The sequence below is a fragment of the Mytilinidion resinicola genome (genome assembly GCF_010093595.1).
Source record: "Mytilinidion resinicola strain CBS 304.34 unplaced genomic scaffold BDZ99scaffold_21, whole genome shotgun sequence".
Lineage (NCBI taxonomy): Eukaryota > Fungi > Ascomycota > Dothideomycetes > Mytilinidiales > Mytilinidiaceae > Mytilinidion > Mytilinidion resinicola.
This window is the reverse complement of record NW_022985457.1, coordinates 315,685-338,387: the sequence shown is the minus strand read 5'-3', so window position 1 is coordinate 338,387 and position 22,703 is coordinate 315,685. Positions and strand designations below refer to the sequence as shown.

The following is a 22,703-nucleotide window of genomic DNA, read 5'->3' as shown; positions in this document are numbered from 1 at the left end:
CTTCGTCATGGCCATCACCTGTACGTAAAATCCCTTTCCGGCCGATCTCGCAGAGACGGCAAAGGCTCACGATTTAATTAGAAAAGATGGCATCTTCATTTGTTTTTCTGCTCTATCTATTCATGTGAAGAAGACGACCGAGAGAGGTTGTGGTGATACTGTCAAGCTGCCTTTAACGATCTTGTACCCGGAGCTGCCCGTCCCGCAACCATCTTCCCAAACACTCCTCACACTTACACTACACTTTAGAAAACTGTCTCTTATGTTCTCACGATGGCTGACACCTCATCCAGATGAACCAGAGTTTGCACCATCCGAGCAGGCGTCGTTGAGTGTAGATGCCCTAGTAAACGATGCTGACCCATATGGAGACGCCAGAGTCGACTTCGAAGATGGTAGCAAGAGCCATCCCGTAGTCAGCAGTCATGTCCTTGAACATCCCCGTCGTGCTACCCCTACGATTCCGCCGGGGTTCTCTGCCCCAAGTACGCCGAAGTTCCCGTCTGACGTCCCGCTTCGTCCGCATTCCAGAGCTGGCGCTGCAGCAATAACCCCAGCTGTCCCAGTGATACCAGCGACGCCCGTACGACCTGCAACACCTTTGAGAGCCGTCACCCCAGTGATCTTGAGCGTGAGACAGGAAAAGTCAGCTAGTCGAAACCCATTCGGTACCCCTGATGCGCCACGCGTGAATGCACATCCGCAGGTTACCGCAGCCAAAGTCAAGGAAAAAGTATCGGCTACGTCAAAGGCACTAGAGAAGACTCTTGATAACCGGAGGGATGTCAAATCGACAACTGATAGCACCACTACGAAAGGAAGCACCGTCTCGGGGTCGCCCTCGAAGCAAGTCGGGAAAGGAAAGAGAACAGCGTCTGATACTTCTTCATCTATCGCTCCCTCGCCAGCTCGCCAAGCCAACGTGAGCCCTCTGAAGGAATCCAAGAGCAATACCCGAGCAGTATCAACTCCGTCGAAGCGCCAGCCTCCTGGAAAACTTGATATCTCTGCAGCTACGAAGTTATCTGAAAGCGATCTGACTGACTCCGCAACCACGTCCGCTGCTAGCAAGCCTGACACGCAGGCCCGAAACCCTCGTGCGGTCTCCCTTGCATCGACAGGCTCACATCCGCCAAGTCCAGCAGTGCAGTCGGCAGGGTCGCCAGTCAAGCGATCAGGCCCGAGAACACTCCGTGTTGTGCCCATGCCGAAGTCGGAGAACGCTCCGCCGCTGTCAGCTTCGTCGGCAGCATCGACGATACCACAACTACCCACTGTCGGAAAGCTACGCTCCAGGCAGGCCAGCCTAACTTCGCTTAATCAGCCTGGGACTCCGGCCAGCGATCTGATCTCAGACACCACCTCTATTACTTCCGCCTCACTCTCGCGAGCCAACTCACCCCCTCCTGGAGGCAAAGTTGGCACCGCGCCAATAAGGCAGAAGTCCAAAGCTCAGGCGAAGAAGGACAGACAAGAGCGTGCGAAGCAGATTGCCGCAGAACGGTTCACAGCTATGGAAGACTCGGTGAAGTCTTCTGATCCGGAGCCCGTACAAGCTCCCATCATTGGACGCAAGAAAAAGGCGAAGAAGCCAGTCACTAGTAGCAATGCTACTTCTGCTACTCCAGCTATGAGCCAACCAGCTTCCCCCAAGCCCACAAAACACACGAAAGCGGATGATAGTCATGATCTCGCGGAAGCTCCAAGCTCCGCAACAGCTCCTTCAGCAGAAGCGAGAAAGTCTCCCGCGACGAGCCCCCCAGACGTTCAAAGTCCAGTTGAAGAGGCCTCCCACTCCATGAAAGGCCGAGGAGAGCCAACTGCCGCTTCCATTCTCGCCGACCTTCAACGCACTGGCGACCTTCTCGCTTCTACCCTGGAGTTCTTCAAGCCACTTTCGGCTTCACTTGCACACACTCGTAACGCCTCCCCCATAACGTCGCCCATCGACCCGAATGCTCATCCATCGCCACCAGACCTCAAGATCCACTTCTCGGAGGCCGACCTTGACGCACTCGCCAAGAAAATGCCCGTCCGTCTAGGTGGCGAAGACGGGAAACCCAGCTCCCGCACTCTCATTACCCCACAGGGCAAATTCCTCTGGGGCCTAAGCAAAGAACTAGAAGAGCGTGTCCTAGAGCTCGAACAACGCGTCGAGGAAGTCAAAGGCATCGCCCGCTGGCACGACACCAGGAAAGCCTCAAGACGGCAGAACGGCGACGGCCCCGACCGCAACGCCTACGGCGACATCCACAACGGCGTGCTCCCAGCCATCGCTACCGCGCTCAAAGAGGCCGGCGCGAAGTTGGGCAAGCAGTCACAGAGTGGGGCGTCGCCTGCCGCAAACGCGAAGCTGCCCCCGAAGCCAGCCATGTCGTTCGACGAGGCGCTGGGGTATCTGAATCAGTGGGTTTTACCGCATGACAGTCCTGCTGACCGACTTCGTAGTGAGCAAGACTCCGTCGGGGGGCCGGCGCCTATGCCCCCGAGCCTGGCTGCGGCCGCAAAGATCGTGGCGGCGGGCAGCGGCGATGTGAATACGATTCCGATCCCGGATCTGGAGAACCTGGGCGTCTTTGCCGCGGAGGTGCTGGGCGGGTATGTTGTGCAAGGGCTTGAGTCGCTGGTTGGGGCTGGCGCGATGGGCGTCCCGAGTTATGGCGCAAGTGCGTATGGGAAGGTGGGCTCGGCGGGTCATGCTGGTGCAGCGGGGCTGAGTCAGGGTGCGGTGTTGAGTGTTGAGGAGGCGGAGCAGGCGATGTTGCAGAGTCGCAAGGAGGCGGAGCAGTTGGAGAAGAAGCTGAATGCGCTGGTGAAGCGGAATAAGCGGATGCTTGCGGGGACTACGGGGGGCAAGTGATGGGAATGGGGGATAGATGGAAAAGGAAAGGGTGAGCCCTGGCTGTATTTATATTAGTTTTGGAGTTGGGAGCAGGGAGGCATGGTGACAGGCTGTATGAGCCTGAGCTCTATTGCATCATTCCCCTACCTTTAGCGGTCCGTAGGGTTTTCGGGCAAATGGGTACGGCATGGCGACTCTTATGCGAGGAAAGTGGAGGATGATGTATTATTATGGCGTGTAGTGAAGATGTAAACATGATTATGAAGTTGAGTACTCTCCAATCTGCACAATTGTGTGTTACTCGATTTCTAAGGCATGATAGGCCTTCTCACTCATTGGGCTCCGTTGAGAATCAGAAAAGGTGGGACCGGTGTCGTTTTATTAGGATTGCTTGGCAGCAATTTTGATGTGACGTCCGGTGGTCGACCTATCTCGCTCCTCACATCTACTTTGAACGTACTTGCAAAACCGGCTTCCCATTTCGTACACATGGATTCTCAAAGACCCCTATCATACATCCAACCTTGCTGTATACCAGCCAATCATCAGCCATCTAACAAGCATTGTCTTGATCTCGCTGTTCTGCTAAATCTGAAAAAATCTGCAGAGTTTGATGTGTCCTATCTGTCTGTACACTTCACTTTCTCACTTTTGACTAAACTATCTACTTTCAGCCACATCTCTCTTAGCATTAGCTACCAATTTCCGCCTACCCTGCCTCTCCCATCTAGCCAGCGCTTTTGAGGAATTGATAAAGCGGGGATGATCAATGCCTAATCTGACTTGTCAAAGCCGTACACATTGCCTCATGAGACTTATAGCCTCCGCATCTCGACCCTGGTCTTTCCACGTAAAGGCAAGGTTGTTCATGCTGGTGAGCGTGTCTGGATGGTCCGCTCCTAGTTTCTTCTTGCGAATCTTAAATATTTGCAACTCTAGCTCTTCCGCTGCCTCTAGTCGGCCTTGCTTCGAAAACGTTTCCGCTAGGTTTTGCATGCTCTTAAGCGTCTCTGGATGGTCCGTTCTTAGTTTCTTCTTGCGATTCTCTACTTCATGCACCTGCAGTTCTTCCGCTGCGTCCTATCGGCCTTGGCTTTCATTCGTTAACGCCAGGTTGTTCATACCAGCTAGCGTGTTTAGATGGTTCGCTCCTCGTTTCTTCTTAGTAATCTCCATCACTTGCACCTGCAGCTTTTCCACTGCGCCCCACTGGCCCTTATTCTTATAGGCCAGGCTTACCATTGCCATACTGTCTAACGTATCTTTATGCTCCCACCCGAAGATTTTCTTTCTTACTTCCATCGCTTGAATAGCCATCTCCTCCGCTTCAGCCCTATTGTTCACAGTCCACGCGTACCACGCTGCGTTGTGTAGCAGAGAGGACCAGTCTCTCAGTGATTCTTGTGCTAGCGGCTGCTGCGCCGCTGCAGATTTGACGTGTGGAAAAAGTTCTTGACATATGGGCCACTTTTTGTACTCTCCTATTGGGAATTGAGCACACAGAATCTTGATATGATGCTGTCTCCATCTTTCCAGCTGTCCGTTTGCTTCCATCCACGTCTTCATTGCTAACTGTACTAGCGCGTGCATCTCAAACTTAGATCGGCCCTCAGAAATTGAGATGAACGAGTAGTCCTTCAGCATGAGCACGTCGTCCTCAAATCCGTCTATTTCCTCATTGCTCTCACTGTCCTGCTTCTCACCCTTATATAGGTCTTTGTTGCGATGAAAAAGAAGTGATAGCCGCTGGATTCTTCGAGAAAGTTTCCTCTGCTGACTCTTTTTGCTTTCAACTTGACTTCGAACCAGCGTCTCGGGAATTCCCTGACTTTTTTTGACTTCAACTTGACTTCGAACCAGCGTCTCAGGAATCCCTTGCCGATCAAACAAGCTCATCAGTGCCAACAAATCAGCTGCTGATGGCCTGATTTGACGTATATGATTAAATGAGATGTGCCATGTGATAATAATGGAGTTCTTAGCTTCTTTATCTCTTCGAAGATGTCCTGCCTCGCTGTCTAGCAGACTCATTTTTTCGCGGTCGCTTTTGCGGAAGGTTTCGAGGTACTGCCACACCGAACTGCGCGGTGCTCTCCGAGAGATGTAAGCCGCTGCCTGAACAATAGCAAGCGGCATAAACTCGAGCGCTTCAGCGAGTTCGGTGACGCTTTTGCTATCATCTTGCTCAGGTAATTTTCTTTGTAAAAGTGCGATCGCCTCCGTTTCGTTCATTGGTTCAACTGTAACAATGTCACGCTGCTCAACTAGCTTCAGCGCCGCGTCTCTAGTCCGTGTTGTTACCAGGATGGATCCGTGCTGGCATTGTGGGAGGTATGACACGAGCGGCTGCAAGCTCCCGCCGCCCAACCCGGTCGCTTTCCCATTATGCGCAGTATCCGCCCCACGGACTAATTCGCGTGCGTTCATTATACTTCGAGCATCGAAAAGGAAATCGGCATCATCGAAATTGTCGAGTATGAGGACCCATTCCCCCGCTCTCTTTTTGTCACGCAGCCAGTCGTGCACGAGTTGGAATATATCCGCGTTTGGGTCCTGCCGTCCGGGGATCTTGAGGTAGCGTGCAAGGTCCTGATGATTCTGCTCGAATCGAGCACTGCTCGCATGCACCCAAAAGACCCACGTTTGCGGGGATCGCTCTCGGATTTGGTATGCGTATTCGATGGCGAGTTGCGACTTGCTTCTCTGCAGTTAGCAACTGTATTCTACGGGTGGACGCGCTGGTACTCACCCGACACCGCCCATGCCGACGAGCGCAGTCCGAGATCCTGGCACAGCACATTTTTGGTGGATCTGATCGAGTATGTTGCCCCGCTCGACAAAGTCTGTGTCACGGCTGAAGGGTAGGATAGCGCACGGGTCTGGTGGTGTTTCTGGTCGCTCTAGTAGGGTTGACGTTAGCGATGGCCGGCTCGCACCTCTTCTACCGCAACTTACCTGGCGGAAAATGGAAATCGGTATTGACGGGGCCGTTGATGATACCAGCTTGGAAGCCCGAGTTCGCATTGCCAAAAGACACTGACGACGCCATGGTGGCAGCGAGAAAGAGAGAGTCGACTGTCCCCCAAGGCTAGCGGCTGGAGGTCTGCAAGGTTGCCCAAAGGCTGGCAGGCAACCCCAAAAAAGCAATATGAACTCGTTTTTAGACGACGCTGAGACTGTTCCTCATCGCCTTACCATCACTACTGCCAACTACGAATGGCCGAACCTCTTAGTATCGCCGCGAGTATCGCTGGCGTCACGGTCCCAGCCTTACATGGTGCAAGACTGCTTCTGAACGACCTACAGAAGATCAAAGAAGCTCCCGAGACTATCCAGCGCCTCGAGGCTGATATCCGGTCTGTCGACATGGCACTTTCCTTGCTCCGGACCGTGGAAGATCGAGAATGGGAATCACTTAGTGCAGATGTAGCGGAGGAGTCGAAGACAACCATCAGCAGCTGTGCAATAGCATGCGAGGCGTTCAGGTCTGACCTCCAGCGGTGGATCCGACATTCCAAAGACGGGAAATTGACGTGGCACGATCGAGCAAATGTGGGCTTCTTCAAGCAAGAACGGATCAAGACTATGTCTGAGCAGCTTCAGAACTGCAAGCGCACTATTAACCAAGTAGTCAGCATAGCAACACTGTGAGTTGTTCCAGGTCGCTCGCTCCGGTGCTGAGATGCTGACTTGTAGCCGAAGGTATAGCTCTATTCGGCATACGCATATCACTGAAGAAATCAGGCAGACTATACACACTAGACAGACTGAGATTGGACGAGCCATTGTTGCGACAGATGATCAGCTGCTTGAATCTGGAAACAGGTTGGAAGAGATCAATGAGCGCAATATTGACACCAGTGATCAGGAACAAGCCGAGAGCAATGAGAGCAGGGCTGAGGCACTGCGGCAACTCGAGGAAGAACGAAAAGCGTTGAACGCGTCACGGAAGCTGCTGGATGAGCTGCTATCCAAGTCACAGGAAGAAGCGGTTGCAAAAGCCGCTGCAGAGAACCAGAGCCGTTCAACTACCGTGATGTTCGGCAATCAGAACTCGGGTTTCCAAGCTGGTATCATTAATGGTGGGATTAGTGGACTTAGTTTTGGAGGAAAGTGAAGCATTTACCTAGGTACGGTACTAGGTCATCAGTTTGGACACACGAATTTTGCAACTGCTTGGCCTCTACTCTTGCTCGCTCGACACTACTGTAAGGAGGACCTCAGCTAGTAGGTATTAACTTCGTCAAAAGGTAGTCTGATATCTAATACGTTGGCATCGTACTTGGAGTTTCAAGCCTACTGGTTTATCCCAAGCAGTTGCAGGGAGTGCCCAAATTCGTGTCTTGGTACTGTAGATTCCGCATCCGAACAACTGAATGGCACCTTTAAACTGAGCTATGACTATGGAACTCTAAATTCTCGTGGCGGCAGTAGTGCAGCAAGCTCAAATGAGACTGTCGATGGTAATATTCATTATTTCTGTCATTTTACTACTGCATCAATATACATCCCAACTAGATCTACCTAGTCCCCGCCACCGACCCAACAGCGGTGCTCAGACACTCCATAACGACTAGCGATTCATACTAGTCAACAATGCTCCCATTAAGCACCCAAAGGGATTTTGGAACATCATCTCAACGTGAAGAGGTCATACTAACTTGACAACAGATCCAACAGTGGAACCAGCCGATGAACTGACTCAAAAGGAGACCTCGAAATGGCAAAATCTGAACTCCTTTGTGGCTCGTCTAACAGACGTGCACTTCGCCCCCTGGCTCACATTTCCCATCTGGCAACTGAGGACTGCACTTGAAGACCCGCCGTCTAAAGGGCCCGCAATGAATTGTAGGCTCTGGGTCGCAAGTGAATGGATCCTACGATGTGGACATGTGGTGCTTGAAGACTTGTTTTCACATGAAGGGCTGAAAGAAAACGTGGCTACCGCCCTGCGGTTGGGTCCACTACTCGTGGACACGCCGCCATTGAGCTTTGCGAGATGGGAGTTCTGGAAGAGGAGGTTCCTTGAGATTGGCGCGAACCGTGGCAGTCTGGAGCTTGACGATACAATGTGCGGACGGATTTTGGATACTTTACAGAGCATGACGGTCACCGAGGAACAGGACAAGCATCTCGAAAATAGACCCAGTACGACGCTAGGGTTCCGAAAGTCATCGCCGCGCTAGGGGCTTTGGCGATTTTGAGGTGGGCTATACTCGGCCCATATTCCGAAGAGAGTAAGATCAGATAAAGAGTTGACTTGAAATTGAATCCTGGCTAGAATGCACCGGTGGGTTGAAGTTGAAAATTGAATCTTAGTTGCAGTAGAATTCGAAGCTGAATGAAACCTGTAATTAGTAGGAGTAGATAAGCGATGAACTTCATCCAAACCTACGTGGAGTATATCTCTCTCTAACTACTGTGGGAACCTTACACCTAGAGTATCCACTGCGAGAGCCGAAATTGAGCTGGCGTAGTCTGATTTCGTTTACGAAATGGGGATACAGCGCTAACCAAATGGGGAAACAGTTGAAGGTGAGTTCTACAGGAGGCTGATGGCTAGTATAATCTGTATACTGCCCACGAAGCCTTTGTGAACCTATTCGAACTCCCGGGAGTAGATGGCTCTATTCGTTCGATGGCTCATTATTGGTTCGCTTACAACAAGGGAGCCCCATGTACGACAGGGATTGAAAAGAATCCGTATTCGTCAGGGCGTGCAAAAGGTGACGCCACTCTCACAACGCACTCCACTCCCTACACATCCACCCCCAAGCGTCCCCATATCAAACCCCTCATAAGATCTGTTCACAAAAAACCCACAAAACAATCTCCGTACCACCTAACATTCAACTCCCACCAAACCACCCCCCAAAACCACAGAAAACTCCACCATGTCCCCAACCACCCCCACAGCCCTCCTGATAATCGACATGCAAACCGTTTTTCTGCCTATGACCCGCACCGCCCTCCCCCACATCCTCACCCTCACCCACCACTTCCTCTCCCACAACCTCCCCATCATAGCAACCCAGCACGGCCACTCCCCAGCCGACCTCTCGCCGCCCTTCGCGAACCAGCTCGTCCGCAAATGGGGCGTCGACGGCTCCATCGCCACCGGCTCCCGCAACTGGGAACTGATCCCGGAAATCCAGGAACTCGTTACTAAGGACGACATCCCCGTGGTGCCTAAGAACACGTACGACGCATTTCTGGGCACGGGCACGGAGGGGGAGAAGAGGCTGGATGAGTGCTTGGAGGAGGCGGGGGTGAGGCCGGGGGAGGGGCGGGTGGTGGTGGTGGGCGTTATGACGGATTGTTGTGTGGATACGACGGGGCGGAGCGCATTTAATCGGGGTTTTGAGACGTGGGTTGTAGGGGATGCGTGTGGGAGTGGGAGCGGGGAGCAGCATGAGAGGGGGTTGAAGGGGTTTGCGTTTGCGTTTGGGGAGGTGCTGGGGACGGAGGAGGTAGTGGGGTGGTTGAAGTAGAGGGGGGCATGGGGGGTGTTGGAGGGGTTTTTCTGAAGGTGATGGGGTGGGAGTTTGGCGGATTTGGTTTCTGTTTCTTGGGAATTGGTGGTGAAGTAAAGATGCTTGAGCGACGGGGAGATGAAGCGATTGAAAGTGGATGAAAGCGATCGGATTCATGCTTTCCAGGGTCGATGTCAAGTTTGGATCCTGGACAACGTGCCAAAGTATCCTAAATGATTGCGAGGGAATGTAGTTTATTGTTTTAATTCGAATGGCTACTTGTGGATACATTATTGACCTCTAAATATTGATGGGGTTTTGGAGGGTGGATGAAAAGGACATATTTGTGTAAATCATATCCCTGCTGGGAGAACGTGAAGTGGATGGATTGGCTACTAGCGCGCCAAAGATCTAGAGGTTAAGAGGTGTGAGAGGTAATAATCGGACAGATTAGAGAAAACGAATTTTGAGCATGACACCTGAAGAAAGTAAAATGAGACCGTAGCACGCTCTGAACACATACAGCTCCCTTACAGATCCTATTCTTCCACTAATTGTTTCACTCATTCGCCAACTCTAGCCTCCGCCGCCTAAATCCACACAAGCCCAAGCATTCGAATGTTCCAGTTCCAGTCTTGCGGGGTCGATGACTGCCATCCACCAAAGTGCAAGTCGCCTTGGATATGCAGTGCAAGCGCGAAAGCCGCAGCCGAACCCGTAATTCTAACTACTAGAAGATTCCTGGAGAGTGAAGAAGATAATGGCATTGATTATGACTATGAGCGCGACGCAAACCCCAGCTCCAACGATCTTCCCAGCAACAAAAAGCCCTGTCAGTATAGTTAGTGAAGGGCATGCGAAAGAACTGATAGGGGAATACTTCCATAAGGTTGAAAAGAGGTCGCCACCATCCCCGGGAAGATACCCTCTGGCGTCTCGCAGCTGGTGCCGAACCACCACCCGACTCGTCCACGATGGAGACTGGGTTAGTGAGGGGAGGGACGACGTACCTTTCAAATACCCTCTCTTCAATCTTGCGATCCTCAAGGCCCAACTGTCCAGCGGACTCTCTACCACCTCCCCCGTCTTTCTCAGAACCGGTCCGATCTCCGCAAAGCAGTGGCCATAACACACGCGTACTCTTGCTGATCTCCCGCTCCAGGTTGCCACCTCTTCTCTCCTCTCACCTCGAAAAGCTATCTAGTATACCCTGGGATGGCTACTTCCTACCAACAAGCACCCACCTGCAGCCTCCATTGCACTGAGAGTCTGCCGAAACAGACCCCGCCACTTCGACTACAGGATTCCTCTTGTCAGTCCAACCGTCGTCCCTCTAAAAGCAAAAAGAAATGCAGATAGAAAAGCAACGCGAAGAAACAAAAGCAACGCTAGCAAACAAAAGCAACGCTAAGAAACAAAAACTTTTCCCTCCCAGGCCGTCTGCCCTTTTATCAGATCTTTTTTATTTTTAAGTTTTTTTGGTCTTTTGTGTTTTCGGGGGATCGCGGTAGAGCCGTAGCATCATCACAATCTACAGGCGCTCTTTCTTGCTGATCCTTGTCGAATGAGCCTGGCTTCATCACAATCCAGGTCTCCGGTGTCCATATCTTCGTCCGTATGTCCACCCCATCTCCTCTCATGTCCTCTCGTCGTCGGTCCGGTCGCGAGCGCGCGGTGTAGGAATCTGTCGGCATCTTAGTCAGGCTCGGTCGTCGAATCGGTCGTCTCGTCGTCCAGTCGTGAGCGCGCGGTGGGGGAATCGGTCGGCATCCCCGTCAGGCTCAGTCGTCGTAACAGTCCCCAGTAAGTCCCAGTAGTCTCGTCGTTCGGTCGTGAGCGCGCGGTAAGGGAATCGTCCGGCATCCCTATCAGGCTCAATCTCCAATCGTCGGTCTCCAGAAATACATCTCTCAGTGAATCCTAGCCGTGAATCCTAGCCATCGCAGCATAGTACTGCTTCTGCTTTCGAGTGAACAGTATCTTGCCGGTCTTTCCGATGTTATGCGTGAACATCTCGTCGGGAGATTTCCCGACCGAAAAGACCATCGTCGTCCGCTGCTTGTTACCGTAGTACTTTTGCCAATCGTCGTAGGCCAGACGATTGTTCCAGTAGTAACGTTGGACCTGATCGTAGCGGTGGAGGAATACTCTGCTCGGGTAATAGTCCACTTGGAAGACGCCATCGTCGTCGAAGTCGCCACAGGTGATGAAGGCCGCTTTCTCCGGGTAAGAGAAGAGGCGGCAATCGTACGCGTCGTTCTCAATGTGGCGCCATGATACTAAGCTACCCACAAAATGCTCCATCCGGACTAAGCGCTCCTTGCGATCTTCTTCAGTGAAGTCGTATTCGCGAACTTGAAATAGCGGCTCAGAGTCCTCGTCGGCCCATCTGACCCTCCTTTGCGGGAGACTGTCGGCAGAGCTTGTCACAGCCGCCTTAAGTATGCCCTTTCGCCACTCAAGGCTACGGGACATGGTCTGAGGTCGAGGGGGAGGCTTCGCTGGATTGATGGGACGTACAGGAACGGACCACTCGGTAATGGTGTCGTCAGGGATCTCGACGACATGATCGTTGGAGGACAGAAGGCTGCGGTCGCAGATGAGATCGTCGTCCCACATGCTCTCTTCCGTTACTGAGTCGTGCTCCTGCTCCTCGACCGCCACAATGGATGGAGAGGAGTCTCGGCGACCCTGTTCATCCACATCCACCACAAACGTAGAGGAGTCTCGGCGATCGCATGGTGCGATTGAGCCACTCACGAATGAGATTTGACCCCATACAGAATCATTCTCCCCCTCTTCGACCGCCATAATGAGCGGAGAGGAGTCTCGACGACCCTGTTCTTCAATGTCTATCACCAACGGAGACGAGTCTCGGCGATCACATGCCGGAATCGAGCCACTCACGAATGAGATTGATCCCCATGCAGAATCATGTTCCTCCTCTTCGACCGCCACAATGAACTGAGAGGAGTCTCGACGACCCTGTTCTTCAATGTCTACCACGAACGGAGACGAGTCTCGGCGATCACATGCCGAAATCGGGCCACTCACGAATGAAATTGAACCCCATGCAGAATCATGCTCCTGATCCTGCTCCTGCTCTAGGACTATAGAATCGAAAGGAGACGAATCTCGGCGATGGCATGATGGGACCGTTGGGCTCACGAATGAGACGATGCTAGGAGAGTCGTTCACGTCCTCTTCCTCTTCAACCGCCATAATGAACGGAGAGGAGTCTCGGCGACCCTGTTCTTCGACCTCCACCACAAACGGAGACGAATCTCGTCGAGCGCATTGCGAGGGCGATGCAGGGACGAGAGAGAGGTTACCGTCGGTGTCATCTACGATCTCAGACCTCTCGAACATCCTCATCTCGACGTTCAATTCCCTGATAACATCGCCGGTGAACCGCAACTTTGCGAAATTGAACTTTTCGCTTCGCGATGATTTCGACTGAGCATATAGCCTGTCGAAGACTGACAGTCCTGGCATCCGCAAAGGGTTTCTATTCCGAGGGGCGCCGATAACTTGACGTGCGGCGGCGGGAGCGGCTGCTGCTGCGAAATGATTAGCGACTTGTATTCTTGATGAATGAGTACGATCTGCGGGCTAGTGAATGTGACATTGAGGTGGGAGGTTATTCATGCGGCGGGGGGTGGTTCGCTAGCTTATCAAACCCTGCAGACTTGTGTTCGAGGTGTTTTGAATTGCGGTCTCGTTGCTAAGACGTTGGAGTGGGGATTGTGGTGTGCAGCCAGGGGGGTTCAGTGGGTTATGAGGCCCCGCAAGTTTGTGATGGAGGTGTGCTGATTCATAGCATGGGTGGAGAAGGTTGGAAATGTACTTACAACGTGCTTTGACGACGGGACGTGCTGAGGCTGGCGCACGCTTGTTGTTTGTCTGAACCGGAGTGGTTCTTTTGAGCGCACGATGTGGCTTATCAACTGTCTTCACCGTCAACGGTACCTTGTTCACACATTGAGGAGCACGAGGGGGAGAGAACTTAGCCTGAATACCAGCCTGGGCTTGCTTTTCAGCAAGAAGGGTTTTGACAGCGGGCGTTCGGCTAGGCGGAGGGGGAGGGCGGGTGGTAACCGGGCGTTGCGCCCACGGACGAGGTCGAGAGTTTCGCATTGCGGCTCGATCCGTGAGACGCTCTCTGGTATCTTGTCGGGGAGCAGTAACCTGTCGAGCAGGCCTAACCATGGGCTTTGCACCCATCGAGGGCAGTGCCTTCGATAGGACGGAGATGGCGGCAGGTCGCAGGAAGGGCATCGTGAGCGTATTAGGCTTGCAAAAGTGCGCTTTGTGATAATTCTGTACAGCTATCTGCATCAGAAAGACCTTCAGAACTCCCATTAGCAGGTATCGTAGCAAAAGGGCGGGTATTCTTACGATCTGTGGAAAGATGGTGAGGGGAGAAGGGGGCCAACGCCGCAACCTCGTTTTGAGTTTGTCGCCAAGACTCACGACACAACAACCTCAACTCCATGGCAACGGCATCCGCTGTGGTGGCTTCAGACGAAAACCGTGCGCTGAGCGTGATGATGACCAACGCCATGAGATGTAATTGAAAGACTTTTAACGCCACCCAGTGCGCACACAACGCACTAAGCGTTCCTCTCCAGGATGGGTTCAGGGGCCCCAAATGTACGAAAATTGAGTGAATACTTCGAGATGCGACTGCGACAATACGGGGGAAGAAGCGTGAGCATATCTCAGGTTCGCTTGAGGGCGTTTCATAGCCTTCACCGGCGCAATGTGCCTGCGAAGAGGGCCGCTTGGTGGCAGTTCATCGGACAGGACGTCCAAAACGAGTGACACAGTCGATAATGGGAGAACAGCCGCCTTCCTTTTAGAGCGCTAACCCTTCTCTTTCTGTGTTCACACATGTACACGGCCTTCGGTGGTACAGCATTGGGGCAGGAGGTCGTCATTTGAAATGGAATTTGTCACAAATTCACCAGAAATACTAGCAACATTTGAAACATACTCTTGAGAAGTGACCTACAGCGAATATTACTAAGTCCTAAGACTAGATACACGATTATCTCACCGCTTGTCTGCCACTCTTGCTTGCCATACACCACTGTCAGGAGTAGCCCCGCTGCTAGGTAGCCGGCCTGTCAATAGGTCGCCTAGGTTCCAACATCTGGACTTTGCATCATGTCTAGAATCTTGAAAGGCCATGGGGGCTCTCCAAACAGTGCGCTCTTACCGATCGATGTATCAAAGTCTAGCGTAGCTGTGTGCATGCTGCGGACTTCGGCCACCGACGACGTAAGATGGGCTACATTTAACACTTCCCGGACGGCTTTGAAGAGTATGCCATGGTAGTTATTCCACGTGAATGTGTTTTAGATCGTAGCGCTCAATCAAAAACTACCTTCTTGCCCTGGAAAGCCGCGGTCTGCTTCTTCTCTTTCGCCAATTTTGCAGCTTGCCACGAAGGATGCAAGGGACCGGTATCGTCCTTCTTAGGTTTTGGCTGATTAAGCTCCACTTTGTTGGCATCGGAAGCAAAATTTCTCGTGTTTCGAGAATCCCCAGACCGATACCTACCGTTTCGTCCACGGGAGCCGTCCTGTGCGCCTCTCTTCAGATCCCAGCCTTTGTCGCGGTCACTGGTCTTAGCTTCCTTGATGTGCTTTGCTTCTTCACCAAACTTCTTCTCCGCAAGCTTGCGCCTTGCCTGCTGGCCTCTTCGGTTCTTCCTTGGTTGAACGTCCACGTCGTCTTCTGGTTCGGATTCGGAGCCTGACCAATAGCCGCCTGTCGTAAGGGAAGGAACGAAAGTAGACTCAATAAGAGCTTTAGATGGCTTAGATGACCCAGCTTTTATCTCAGGCTCTGAGAACCCCTCGAAGGACGACTCCTCGGATGACGGCGGTGGAGAAATCGAGACATCGATTCTTGGGGAGACCTTGCTTTTCAACCTCACGACCCCGCTATCAGCATCGCTTCCGGAGGCCTCGCTATTGTCTTCGTCCGAAGAGGCTGCAATGCGAGCCTTGTATTCTGGGTACTCTTCATCATCGCTTGTATCGCTCTGTCGTTGAGGTTTGGGTTTCCGCTCTGCCGTAGGTGTAGTTTCCTTGTTTTTGGCCTTCCTAACTTTTACATTGCGGTCTTCCAGCCCTAATATGCCCTGAATATCGGTAATCAGAGTCTTCATTGCAGTCTGAACGGGATTGGAGTTGTATAGGCGAGCAAGAACGTTCAGAGAGGCAGTATCCACGACAGCACGGGAGGGAGGTTTGACAGAAGGAGGGAGAGCTTCAGAGGATGCTATGGATTTTATTTTAAGGAGGCTTTTGTGTATGTGGTCTTCTGCGGCGCGTTCGAGGTCGAGGGACTGCGGAACTATTAGTACCATATCAAAGTCCGCGTATATAAAGCTTACGGACTTTCAGAGCTAGAGCTTCCATGTCAAAGCGTGCAAGAGCAGCATCATCCTTCTTTTGCTTCGCTGTCTTTCTTCGTCTTCCGGATTTCTGGCGCTCGAAGCCCGCAGCAAGCTTCATGGCGCGGCGGACGACCGTCTTTGCATGATTGATCCTGTGCGCACATAGACCTGTCTGCACAGCGCGTTCATCGTCGGGCACCGACCGATCTGGAGGCCCGGATTCTAGGAATTCGGCGTGTGTTCGTTTCGCCATGTTGCGAGGCTGCAGACCGGCGAGGAAGACGTGAAGTTGTGGAAAAGTTTAGTGTATGCCGCACGGACCACATTTTAATTCAAGCCCTAGACCCTTCGTGCTTCCTCCGACCTCCATCCATCAACGAAGAACCCGAAACTACACTCTCACCCGTTTCTAGCCTTGGGATCAGGTGTTCAAGCACGTAAGTCAACAGAAACTTGGGATCTTATCCACAATGTGCCGAAAAGAACGCGTCTACTACATGAGAAGCTTCATCTATCAGTCATTGATGCAACCACAAAACGGTCGGTCACACGGCCATACATTTCTTACGATGATGAATCATTCTTAGAGAACACATGTTATGAGCTCGACGCGTTTCGCTACTTCTTCTCCTGGGCCATATTAATGCATTACTACCAATCCTTCGAATCTAGCCACGCAGAATCCCTTGTTAGATGCTAGCAGTCTTGCGTATAGATCACACCCAAATCCGCCAATTACACCACCTCCTTGGTTTCCGCAGGCGCAGCTTTGGATACCACCTCTTCCAACGGGTTATCCTCGTGATAGATCTGCTTTTCGATCGCCATTGTAGCCTCGTCAGCCAGCGCTTTATCCTCGAACACTGGGAAGAAGTTTGTCAGCTCGGCACGCAGGATGAAATTTTGTAGCAACTTACACAAGGCGAGTTCCTCCAAAGTTCGGCAACCAGTCTCAGGGAAGATGAACTATACGAAGACGATCTCAAAGGCGATCCAGCAGCAGTACGTTATTAACCGCCACCACGTGATGTTCGCAAGCCCAATCGGGTTCACGAAGGTTGTGAAGAATCCCGCGCCTCTGTCCCAGGATTTGAATATGGTGATTCATCTCGTTCGTTGAGCAAAGGGGAACAACTCGACCAGATATGTGTAAGTTAAGGCGTTATAGCCTATGTTGTACGCTGGTGAGTACAAAAAGACGAAGAATATTGTGAGCTTTGCCGCAGCTTCCCCATGTTTTGTCAAGAACCGTTGCATGGAAATGGCCCAACCGATATAGACGCAAAGCAGCGAGATGGTGTAAGTCATATACACGACTCGCCAGGGGAATCGGCGAACCAAGAGAGTGGCCGTAATACCGTTGATCAACTGCCAGCTGTTGAGTCCGACGTTGAGTTTGCCCTTGGATTTTGGATCCGTGTATCCTATTGGGACTAGAAGATCGTTAAGATTAGGGATTATGGTTTAGGTAAGAGCTATCAGCCTCGTCCAAACTGTCGTTTTACAGTTTTTGATAAATCTCAAGAGCAGCTCAGGTGATGCGAGGCAAGTGTACACAGGCTTAAAGAGAGTGTCTATCTAAAGCATGTAGGATTTTAGTAAGAATTACAGATTCGTGGACTGCCACTTTTTGATCAACGAACCCTGCTCGTTTGAGCGTCCCTAGACATAGCCGCAATTTGAATTGATGAAGCTGGATGCCGAGTCACGTGGCCATGCCAAGAGAGCGGGGATGGACATAAAAACTCCATTGAGGCCAGCGGGGCCCCGCGAAAGCTTACTGAAATCTCAAGGTGTCTCACACGGACCACAGAACAGTTCAAAGTGGATGAAGAATGGTGGGCCGTGGTGGGCCGTGGTGGGCCGTGGTGGGAGTAGTGAGGCGGCCAGCGAATAGATGTATCGAGCTACCCTGCACGTCACGGAGTCGAGGGACCGCCAACACACCAGGTCACTCCTCTTCTACTGGTCTGTGACTTTACCCCAACGTCGAGAAACAATTCCATGTGGCAGTTAAATTGGACGCCGGTGCCGTCGACTGTATGGTATACCTATTCCCCAGACTTGGCTCGCCAATTTGCGCCTCCTTCAGTTATCCACTTAAACCCCGGTTGCGCCGACGTCCTGAAAAAGGAATGGGTCTTCAAAGGCCTCGTGATGTCAGATTGGGCTGGCACGTACTCCTGCAGCGAGCTCGTTAATAGAGGCATGGATTTGGAGATGGTGAAGACTTCAGGATCTCTTGATTTCATTCTTTCCCTGACATATGATTCAGACTGGTCCAATCAAACATGGCGGTAAGAAGCTTTTAGACGCAGCATCGAGAGGCGAGGTAACAACAGAGCCCATTGATGTAGAGGCCTATAGAGTACTGGAGCTCATCAAACGAGCTGACAAATGGACCAACCCAATTGAGATGCCTGAATTCGAGGCAGCCAGCAAAGTAAGGGATGATCTAAAATGTCGTGCGGCAGCAAAAGGGTTTGTGCTTGTGAAGAATACTGATTCCGTACTGCGTTGCAGTCATCGGGCATCATACGGCCGCCACGAGTATGTCTGGAGGGGGGTCCGCTAAGCTATTCCCGCTTAAGGGCGTTACGCCCCTAGAAGGGTTGACGAATTCTGGAATCAATTACGAGTACTCACCAGGAGTCCTGGTCTATAACGCGATTCCTATACCGGATATGGATGTCGTCAGTCTGGTTGGATTGTCACCGTCCCCTGAGACTCCCGTTCTTTGAGTGGTTCAACGCAACCTCTTCAGATAGGAGACCTGTTCGAACAGACTACTTGAAACGACCGGAATACATGATCAAAGAGGCGTGGCCGCAAGATCTAAATGAGATCGACTATTGCTCCAAGATGCAATCTATCCATCGTTCTCAAAACGACTGAAGACCACATCCTCGGAGTCACGACGACTGGTGAAGTCGATATCTTGGTCGACGATGAGCATGTCTACCACCGAGAACAGGAGATGGATCTGTTCTTTGAAAGCTGTAATTTACTCATCACCTTTAGAAGTTCCCTAAAGACTACACTGACCGCACTCAGACGTCTTCCACAAAACCACCCTGACCCGCTACATAACCCACCACATGATAGCTAACCACCCATACCGCATCACTTTCCTAACCAAAGGCGCCACCGACGCCGCTCGCCCGCCCCCGCTCCTCCCAACTCGGCTCCATGACCTTCCTCCCAGGTTCCTCCATCCGCTTCTACGAAGCCTACTCCCTCCCCACCCGCCTCTCCAACGCTGCCACCTCGAATCTTCCTCCGACCTCGCCCTCGTCTTCGTCGGCAAAACCGACGAGTTCGAGAGCGAGGGCTACGACCAGGACTCCATGGACCTACCCTGCGACAAGGTCTCTCTCATCAACGCCGTGGCTGCCGCAAACCCGACCACCGTGGTGATCAATTTCTCGGGCTCGCCGGTCGCGATGCCGTTCGCGAAGCTGGAGGGGGTCAAGGGGGTGCTTCAGTGCTTCTACCCCGGGCAGGAGGCCGGGAATGTGATCGCAGCGGTTGTTACGGGGCGGATCACGCCGTGTGGGAAGCTGGCGAGTAGTTGGCCGGTGCGGATCGAGGATTATCCGTCGTTTGGGAATTTTCCGTGTCCGGAGGATGGTGTATTGAGGTATGAGGAGGGGAGGGATGTGAGGTATAGGCACTACGACCGAGAAAGGAATGCGGCGGCAAGGTGAACGTTTTGGTATAGACTGAGCTATACGAGTTTCGAGTATGCTAAGATTGGGTGGGAGGGAGGAGCGGAGATGAAGGTGGTAGGGGATAAGTTGAAGCTGGTGGTGAGTGTGAGGAATATTGGGAAGGTTGTTGGGAAGGAGATAGTGCAGGTTTATGTCGCGCCGCCGGGGCATCAGGTCGGGCAGGGGAAGAGGCCGATAAAGGAATTGAAGGGGTTCGCGAAGGTCGAGGGGAGGCCGGGTGAGGTCGGGATAGTGACAATTGAGCTGGACAAGTATGCTTGCCAGCTTTTGGGATGAGGACAGAAACACGTGGGTCACAGAAGCGGGGACGTACCGCGCGGTCGTAGCGAAGAGCTCGGAGGAGATTGTTATGGAGGTATAGTTTTCTGTGAAGGAAGAATTTGTATGGCAGGCAGTGTGATTTGAGCTCCAGGGGTTAAGGTTGGCCATGTTTGTGGTCCCTACTTGAGGTGCTCTGGCATGGTATCGTGTCATTCATGAGCGTTCGAAAGTACAGTATCGAGACTCAAACTTTTCGTTCACTTGACCACCGTTGTATGAAGTCCTCCGACTTATTTCGAAAAATGAATGAAGTGTAAGGAAGTGGTTCTGCACAACCTGTAAGTTTGTGAGGCTAGTTCGGACGATATCATCCACGAGTACATAGTAGGGATGTTAGCTTATATATTTTAGATTTCGGGGTAGGGTGTGAAGCTCGCCTTGCAGCGGTAGATAAGTACACGCAGATTTTTTGCATAGCACTATAGGGCCATTTTGCATACCTAGAATGTTTATATGCATTCGGGTATTATACAGCTTTCTGTTAGATTGATGCTGCGCCCTAATTGCCCCCACCCTTACAGGCTAAGATGTCGTGAAGATCCTGACTCGAGTTGCAAGCAACCTAAGATCAGCAACTCATACGGTTCACGATCACCTGTGTGCACACCACCCCAGGTATCGCTTACTCTCCCTTTCTCTCCCTTTTTCTTCCTTACGGAGTTGTGTTGCTTCCTTGCTGTCAAGGGAATGGAGCGCCCTAAGGGGTAGTTCATCTCGTTACTCTATATAGTCCGCCTTTACGGCATCTACAATAGAGGAGAGTTCACATCAATTTCATCCTGAGTTCCTGGATATTACGCAACTTTCTGGCGCTCTAATTACCCCCGCCCTTTATAGGCTAAGATATCATGAACATTATGGATATTACGCAACTTTTCGCTACATAGTTGCGGTGCCCTAATTGCCCCCACCCTTTACAGGTTAGGTTTTGAAAGTGACCTGAAGCACTCCCAACAGCGTCAGAAAATGTGCAAGGCCTGATATTCCGTCACTGAATCCTCACGCCACACAATGAATTTTGATTTTGAGAGCATCTATTGGCCGCATGGCTAAGTCTAATTTACATATCTCCTAATTATGAGGAGAGCCTTGGATGTAGGGATTGATGTGAACCACCAGGTGAAATAGGCTGATCCAGCTAATAGCATAACAGAGAAATCCAAGCAGAGCCCTTGTCCAAATCATCCATTCGTCATGCAAATATTAGAAACCAAAGCAAAAAGAAAAGGTGATTGGGGAATGTGAAATGTGTAGATGATGACCGAGAAGGATGCTTTTGGAATGTCCAACGCCAGAAAGACCAACCTGGGAAGGCTCGCTGAATGAGGGCAGTCTATACTGCTCAGAGATCACGGAGTGATTGAGCTGATGCTAAAACTCGACTAAGGTTGCTGCATCCTCTACAGAAAGAAACTCCTGCAGCTTATCATCGATTTCCCCCTTCTCCGCAACTAGGATAGTCGTCTCGCCCTCCGTATCCGGGAAAAGTATCATCGATGCCGCCGTAATCGCAAGGCCAGGCGGACCCACCTCAAAGAGATCGCGGAACTTGAGATGCTCCAAGTTTGAGTCGTTACAAAGCATGCCACAGGCCTTTGCAAAGCACTCAGGACCAAAGACCACTTCCCGTAGACTTAGGGTGCGAATATTGTGGGTGTGGTAGAAGCGTCTGAAGGACCCGTCTGTGAACGCCATGCCCCGAAAGTGGATGTGCTGTAGCTTCGGCCATTTCATGTTGATGATCAGCTTAGTAACAGCACCTAAGTTTGCCGCTTCTGTGGGTGAGTCGATGTCGCCGAGGTGGAGGTAAAGGGACTCTAGGGCGAAGAGACCAGAGAAGAAGGACTGGATTGATTTCGCTGCGCGGTCGTTGGAGTAATGTGCGGTGTTGAATCCGTCGAAGCGGCCGTTTAGGGCTAGCTTCAGCGAGGTGATGGTGCTGATAGGCGTTGGAGGGTCTGCTGGGCCTTTGAGGTACCAATGGTTGAGTTTCATGAAGAGGTCCCAGCACACGAAGTTACCATTGACTGGAAGCTCTAGGATCTTCAAGTGGTAACTGTTGCTCCTGTGCTGAAGAGCAAGCAAGATCATAGTGGCATGGCAGGTGAGGGGCTTTTCTGCGTGCATGGACTCGGAGACCATACTGACCTTGGACAACGCAGGGAGATTGTTGAAGGCTGTTAAGAGGCAGTGGTTGGCCTTGCTGATGAGAGAATCTTTGAGGCGGTACTCAAGATTTTGCTTTTGTAGTGGGTCCATGTGAACGTCATCTGAAGTTTCGAAGATGAGCTCCTTGAGCTTACCTCCGAACTTGGTATTGCGGGCTTGTTCGACAAGAAAGCGGAGCTGGGTCAGACAGATTATGACGTGCTTTCGCGTGCAGTACTTCCTAGTGAAGTAATGAATAGTTTGGGTCTCGAGTTGCTTGCAGGCTTGTCGCAACTGCTTCAGGTCACAGAGTGGGAGATGCTCGGCAATCTTCTCCACAATCTCTGTCGGGAGAGCGGTAAGTGCGAGCTTCTCCTCCATCTCATTATCGGTAAAAGCGTCTAGCTGCTCGATCGAGAGCCCGTCGAGCTTAAGTGGAGGCTGACCACTCTGCGGACTCTCGAGATCAGTCATGACGGATGATGAACTGTTGGGATGATGCGACTGTGGGTCACGATGATTGGTATAGGTTCAGTCGGAAGATGTGTAGTGTCAGCTGCTGAAGGCTATTCGTGCTTTCCGATGGGCGTTTAGCAAACTTATAGTGACGAAAGAAGCTCACTATTGTGAAAGAGGAAAATAGTGCAAGTGAATAGGGCCAACAGCGTGACTCTGACTGACAATAGTAGACGATGACAATAGGAAAGTGCGAACTTGCTTTCACTAGTTGAAGCTGGAATCGCTTCCCGCCCCCTTCCGAAGTTACGGTGTAGCCTTCC

The 22,703-nt window shown here is 51.8% G+C and overlaps 9 protein-coding genes across 9 annotated transcripts; 5 read left to right on the top strand and 4 right to left on the bottom strand.

Annotated features, from left to right (window-relative positions):
* Positions 1-7: 7 nt before the first annotated feature.
* Positions 8-2,860, top strand: BDZ99DRAFT_491083 (uncharacterized protein; the record flags this gene model as incomplete). The annotated part of the gene is made up of 2 exons (XM_033723085.1): positions 8-20; positions 294-2,860. The coding sequence occupies 2 exons, from the start codon at positions 8-10 to the stop codon at positions 2,858-2,860; spliced, it is 2,580 nt and encodes an 859-aa protein (XP_033571563.1).
* A 583-nt stretch (positions 2,861-3,443) lies between these two features.
* On the bottom strand, positions 3,444-5,866 carry BDZ99DRAFT_451673 (putative kinesin; the record flags this gene model as incomplete). The annotated part of the gene is made up of 4 exons (XM_033718227.1): positions 3,444-3,891; positions 3,967-4,588; positions 4,682-5,540; positions 5,592-5,866. 4 exons carry the CDS (start codon positions 5,864-5,866, stop codon positions 3,629-3,631), a joined length of 2,019 nt encoding a protein of 672 aa, XP_033571562.1. The 3' UTR covers positions 3,444-3,628.
* Positions 5,717-7,302, top strand: BDZ99DRAFT_425363 (uncharacterized protein). Its single transcript, XM_033717087.1, has 2 exons — positions 5,717-6,489; positions 6,545-7,302. Exons 1-2 carry the CDS (start codon positions 6,059-6,061, stop codon positions 6,957-6,959), a joined length of 846 nt encoding a protein of 281 aa, XP_033571561.1. The 5' UTR covers positions 5,717-6,058; the 3' UTR covers positions 6,960-7,302.
* Positions 7,303-8,604: 1,302 nt separating this feature from the next.
* On the top strand, positions 8,605-9,333 carry BDZ99DRAFT_451669 (Isochorismatase hydrolase; the record flags this gene model as incomplete). Its single annotated transcript, XM_033718226.1, has 1 exon — positions 8,605-9,333. The coding sequence occupies exon 1, from the start codon at positions 8,737-8,739 to the stop codon at positions 9,331-9,333; it is 597 nt and encodes a 198-aa protein (XP_033571560.1). The 5' UTR covers positions 8,605-8,736.
* Positions 9,334-11,235: 1,902 nt separating this feature from the next.
* On the bottom strand, positions 11,236-13,593 carry BDZ99DRAFT_525427 (uncharacterized protein; the record flags this gene model as incomplete). The annotated part of the gene is made up of 2 exons (XM_033725994.1): positions 11,236-12,875; positions 13,167-13,593. The coding sequence occupies 2 exons, from the start codon at positions 13,591-13,593 to the stop codon at positions 11,236-11,238; spliced, it is 2,067 nt and encodes a 688-aa protein (XP_033571559.1).
* Positions 13,594-14,290: 697 nt separating this feature from the next.
* Positions 14,291-15,978, bottom strand: BDZ99DRAFT_467280 (Bud-site selection protein; the record flags this gene model as incomplete). Its single annotated transcript, XM_033720989.1, has 2 exons — positions 14,291-15,673; positions 15,726-15,978. Coding segments are annotated over 2 exons (1,237 nt in total), but the record flags the coding sequence as incomplete, so codon positions are not given.
* A 1,624-nt stretch (positions 15,979-17,602) lies between these two features.
* BDZ99DRAFT_148076 (uncharacterized protein) lies at positions 17,603-18,259 on the top strand. Its single transcript, XM_033712756.1, has 2 exons — positions 17,603-18,167; positions 18,248-18,259. Exon 1 carries the CDS (start codon positions 17,729-17,731, stop codon positions 18,023-18,025), a length of 297 nt encoding a protein of 98 aa, XP_033571557.1. The 5' UTR covers positions 17,603-17,728; the 3' UTR covers positions 18,026-18,167; positions 18,248-18,259.
* Positions 18,260-18,550: 291 nt separating this feature from the next.
* BDZ99DRAFT_575240 (uncharacterized protein) lies at positions 18,551-19,979 on the top strand. The gene is made up of 3 exons (XM_033728450.1): positions 18,551-18,723; positions 18,779-19,388; positions 19,446-19,979. The coding sequence occupies exons 1-3, from the start codon at positions 18,564-18,566 to the stop codon at positions 19,729-19,731; spliced, it is 1,056 nt and encodes a 351-aa protein (XP_033571556.1). The 5' UTR covers positions 18,551-18,563; the 3' UTR covers positions 19,732-19,979.
* A 1,168-nt stretch (positions 19,980-21,147) lies between these two features.
* On the bottom strand, positions 21,148-22,398 carry BDZ99DRAFT_481063 (uncharacterized protein; the record flags this gene model as incomplete). The annotated part of the gene is made up of 1 exon (XM_033722368.1): positions 21,148-22,398. One exon carries the CDS (start codon positions 22,396-22,398, stop codon positions 21,148-21,150), a length of 1,251 nt encoding a protein of 416 aa, XP_033571555.1.
* Between the last annotated feature and the right edge of the window lie 305 nt (positions 22,399-22,703).

What these genes read in the sequence shown, in the direction of transcription:
- BDZ99DRAFT_148076 (XM_033712756.1), top strand. Translation starts at nt 17,729, where the DNA reads ATGTGGCAGTTAAATTGGACGCCGGTGCCGTCGACTGTATGGTATACC.
- BDZ99DRAFT_575240 (XM_033728450.1), top strand. Translation starts at nt 18,564, where the DNA reads ATGAGATCGACTATTGCTCCAAGATGCAATCTATCCATCGTTCTCAAA. An exon ending in GGATCTGTTCTTTGAAAGCT is followed by an intron (nt 18,724 to 18,778) that starts GTAATTTACTCA and finishes GACCGCACTCAG; the next exon opens with ACGTCTTCCACAAAACCACC. An exon ending in GAGGAGGGGAGGGATGTGAG is followed by an intron (nt 19,389 to 19,445) that starts GTATAGGCACTA and finishes GTTTTGGTATAG; the next exon opens with ACTGAGCTATACGAGTTTCG.
- BDZ99DRAFT_425363 (XM_033717087.1), top strand. Translation starts at nt 6,059, where the DNA reads ATGGCCGAACCTCTTAGTATCGCCGCGAGTATCGCTGGCGTCACGGTC. An exon ending in GTAGTCAGCATAGCAACACT is followed by an intron (nt 6,490 to 6,544) that starts GTGAGTTGTTCC and finishes TTGTAGCCGAAG; the next exon opens with GTATAGCTCTATTCGGCATA.